A 3,753-nucleotide genomic window follows, 5' to 3' on the forward strand; every position below is an offset into this window, starting at 1 on the left:
ATAACTGTTTGTAAACACAGTTATAAGCGTTTTTTTGCCCATTGATAACCTAGTCTTTAATGTGCTTAATGATTGTATTCTCATACTTTGTAAATGATAGATTCAACATTTATAAATAGGTATTATATCAATTTACAAACCAGTTATTTATGAGTTGTTAATGGTTCATACGATCAATTAGAAAGTCTAAGTAAACACCATATACAAACCACTTGGTTGTATATGTATGCGGACATTTGTACATGATTAGTGAGTGTGTTAATAAATGTCTTATAAACACTTATTCATACTCAATGAATGATTTATTAAGGTAGTTACTACTTGTTAGTTAAGTATTTTGCGTGAGCCCATCTAAAGTGAGGACTATCTATGCCTTATAAAGCATTTATAAATGAGATAGCGTGAGCCCATCTAAAGTGAGGACTATCTATGCCTTATAAAGCATTTATAAATGAGATAGAAGCAGTGATATAGAAAATGCCAATATTTATTGCAACAATTGAGACAGAACATGGCCCTTGCAGTGTAAAAATAAAATTAACATTATTGTGCTGTATGAAAATAAACAAACAATATGCAATGCTATAAACGTGTACACATGGCTGATAAATTAAATAAACATTTGACTTCATGAAAATAAACAATAAACAATCTGCTATGCTATAAACATGTAAACATGTCTCATAGATTAAATAAACATTGTACTTTATGAAAATAAACGATAAACAATCTGCTATGCTATAATAAATAATTCCTTTTAACAGGACGTTCATGAAAGTCCTTGCGGGCTTGTTTCTAATGAGGGCCTGTGAGCAATTAGGGGTTAAGAGTCTTGCTCAGGGACAAATTTAATTTCATCGACACATATGCTGGCGTGGCCTGGAATCGTACCTGGGGCACCCAGGGCCTCGGGCTCCCTAGGCGGGCTCACTAACCACTCAGCTATGGCCGCCCCAATAAACATGTAAACATGGCTGATGAATTAAATAAACATTGTACTTTATGAAAATAAACAATCTGCTATGCTATAAACATGTAAACATGGCTGATAAGTTAAGTAAACATTATTGTACTTTATGAAAATAAACCATACAGAATCTGCTATGCTATAAACATGTAAACAAGGCTGAAAAATGTAATAAACATTCTTGTACTGTATGAAAAAATAAATCTGGGTTCTGCCTTCACTATGGGTATAGCCACCCTTGCAGAGCTAGGCAGACAGTTAACATCAGAAGGTAAAAAAAAAAAGGCTTGTTTTGGGTTTCTTCTTTAAATTATCTTCTTTGGTTTTTCTTATTTGTAGAACAGCAATGACATAAAATACACATAGAATGGATTTGTTAAAATGTGTACTGAATAGTGTTTTCCACAGTAAATATTTTAACTTTTTAACAATGCTTTTAAAGAAATGAATTAACTTGCAAACATGACTTAAGCAGCTAAACATTCACACAGTTGCAATGATATGAAATTAACATGTACATAAACACATCCCTGATTTTGCTGGAAATAATGATCTCTCCCAATATGCACAAATAAATCACTTGAGTGAAAATAAAGAGACAACATTGCTGCCTATAATGGCATTACAGCATTAGCTCAGAGCAGAATAGCCTATAAGCTAACATGACACACAGCAGCCTGCAGCCTAATGGTAAAGGCTAACAGGCTAACATTTTTCAGCCATGTTTACATGTTTGTAGCATACTGTAGCAGATTGTTTCTTTTCATAAAGTAAAATGTTTATTTAATTTATCAGCCATGTTTACATGTTTATTGCATAGCAGATTGTTTATTGTTTATTTTCATGAAGTAAAATGTTTTTTTAATTTATCATCCATGTTTACATGTTTATAGCATTGCATATTGTTCATTTTATTTTTACACTGCACGGGCCATGTTCTGTCTCAATTGTTGCAATAAATATTGGCATTTTCTATATCACTGCTTCTATCTAATTTATAAATGCTTTATAAGGCATAGATAGTCCTCACTTTAGATGGGCTCACGCTATCTCATTTATAAATGCTTTATAAGGCATAGATAGTCCTCACTTTAGATGGGCTCACGCAAAATACTTAACTAACAAGTAGTAACTACCTTAATAAATCATTCATTGAGTATGAATACGTTTTTATAAGACATTTATTAACACACTCATTAACCATGTACAAATGTCCGCATAAATATACATCCAAGTGGTTTGTATATGGTGTTTACTTAGACTTTCTAAATGATCGTATGAACCATTAACAACTCATAAATAACTGGTTTGTAAATTGAATGTATAGTGTATAGTTAATATAAAGTGCTACCAAACTATTTATTCTGTAGTTTCTAATGTCTCTCGATGTACCCAAATATGGAAATACCTGATGTCGTAGTACCGAGTCATCAAATTTGACATCTGTTGCCTAAATATGGAGTTCTACATCGCTATGTTATGGAGACGATTGATGTCATAGTATCGCATCATAGCTTAGAACTGTCTTATATAAATAACACACAATAACGTTCCTCAGAACGACTGGTAATTCTGTCAAGATGGCGGCATACGACGCAGGAGACATGCAGGTCGATGGAGTAGCCAGCCCCAGCGTTATGGCTTCGGGGGTCGCGGGGAGCGTGTCCGTGGCCTTGCACCCACTCGTCATCCTCAACATATCGGACCACTGGATACGCATCCGCTCTCAGGAGGGCCGGCCCATGCAGGTGATCGGAGCCCTCATCGGGAAGCAGGAGGGGAGAAGCATCGAGGTGATGAACTCCTTTGAGTTGCTCGCCCGAGTCGAGGACGACCGGTTGAACGTCGACAAGGAGTACTACTTCACCAAGGAGGAGCAATTCAAGCAGGTCTTTAAAGACATGGAGTTCCTGGGCTGGTACACCACCGGGGGCAGCCCCGACCAGTCGGACATCCACATCCACAGGCAGGTGTCCGACATCATCGAGAGCCCTCTCCTTCTCAAGCTGAACCCGATGACCAAACAAGCGGATCTCCCCGTCAGCGTGTACGAGTCCGTGATCGACGTGGTCAACGGCGAGGCCACCATGCTGTTCGCCGAGCTCACCTACACGCTCGCCACGGAGGAGGCCGAGAGGATCGGCGTCGACCACGTCGCTCGCGTGACGGGCCCCGGCGCGGCGGAGAACTCGACGGTGGCCGAACACCTCATGGTCCAACACAGCGCCATCAAGATGCTCCACAGCCGGGTGAAGATCATCCTGGAGTACATCAAAGCGGTGCAGGCGGGAGAGGTGCCGTTCAATCACGAGATCATGCGAGAGGCCAACGCCCTGTGCCACAGACTGCCCGTCCTCAGCACTGAGAACTTCAAGACTGATTTCTACGATCAGTGCAACGACGTGAGCCTCATGGCCTACCTGGGCAGCGTCACCAAGACCTGCAACAGCGCCAACCAGTTCCTCGGCAAGTTCAATGTCGTGAATGACAGACAGGGGGGATTCGGCGGTGGCGGTGGCGGTGGCGGTGGCGGTGGGCGAAGGATGAGACTTTTCCATTGAGTTAAAGAAGGGGGAATGAGAAAGAACAGTGGTTCTCAAACAATTTCATGTCAAGGACCCCCCCAAATTGAATTGAATTTGGCCCTGGACCCCCATCTGAAAATACCTTGTGCCAAGAACCCCCAGCTTGTGAGCTTGTAGAGCTGATATTTTTGAATAGCCAAAGTATAAAATGAGGTTAAAGCGGTTTTACACATTTTGATGGGGAACCCCTGGAACCCCCCC

The 3,753-nt window shown here is 40.5% G+C and overlaps 1 protein-coding gene across 1 annotated transcript; it reads left to right on the top strand.

Moving 5' to 3' along the window:
• Positions 1 to 2,547: 2,547 nt before the first annotated feature.
• Positions 2,548 to 3,528, top strand: LOC308093565 (COP9 signalosome complex subunit 6-like; the record flags this gene model as incomplete). Its single annotated transcript, XM_080439899.1, has 1 exon — positions 2,548 to 3,528. The coding sequence occupies one exon, from the start codon at positions 2,548 to 2,550 to the stop codon at positions 3,526 to 3,528; it is 981 nt and encodes a 326-aa protein (XP_080296025.1).
• Positions 3,529 to 3,753: the final 225 nt, after the last annotated feature.

The sequence above is a fragment of the Gymnoscopelus braueri genome (assembly GCF_963280865.1).
Source record: "Gymnoscopelus braueri genome assembly, chromosome: 10".
In the NCBI taxonomy this organism is placed as follows: Eukaryota; Metazoa; Chordata; class Actinopteri; order Myctophiformes; family Myctophidae; genus Gymnoscopelus; species Gymnoscopelus braueri.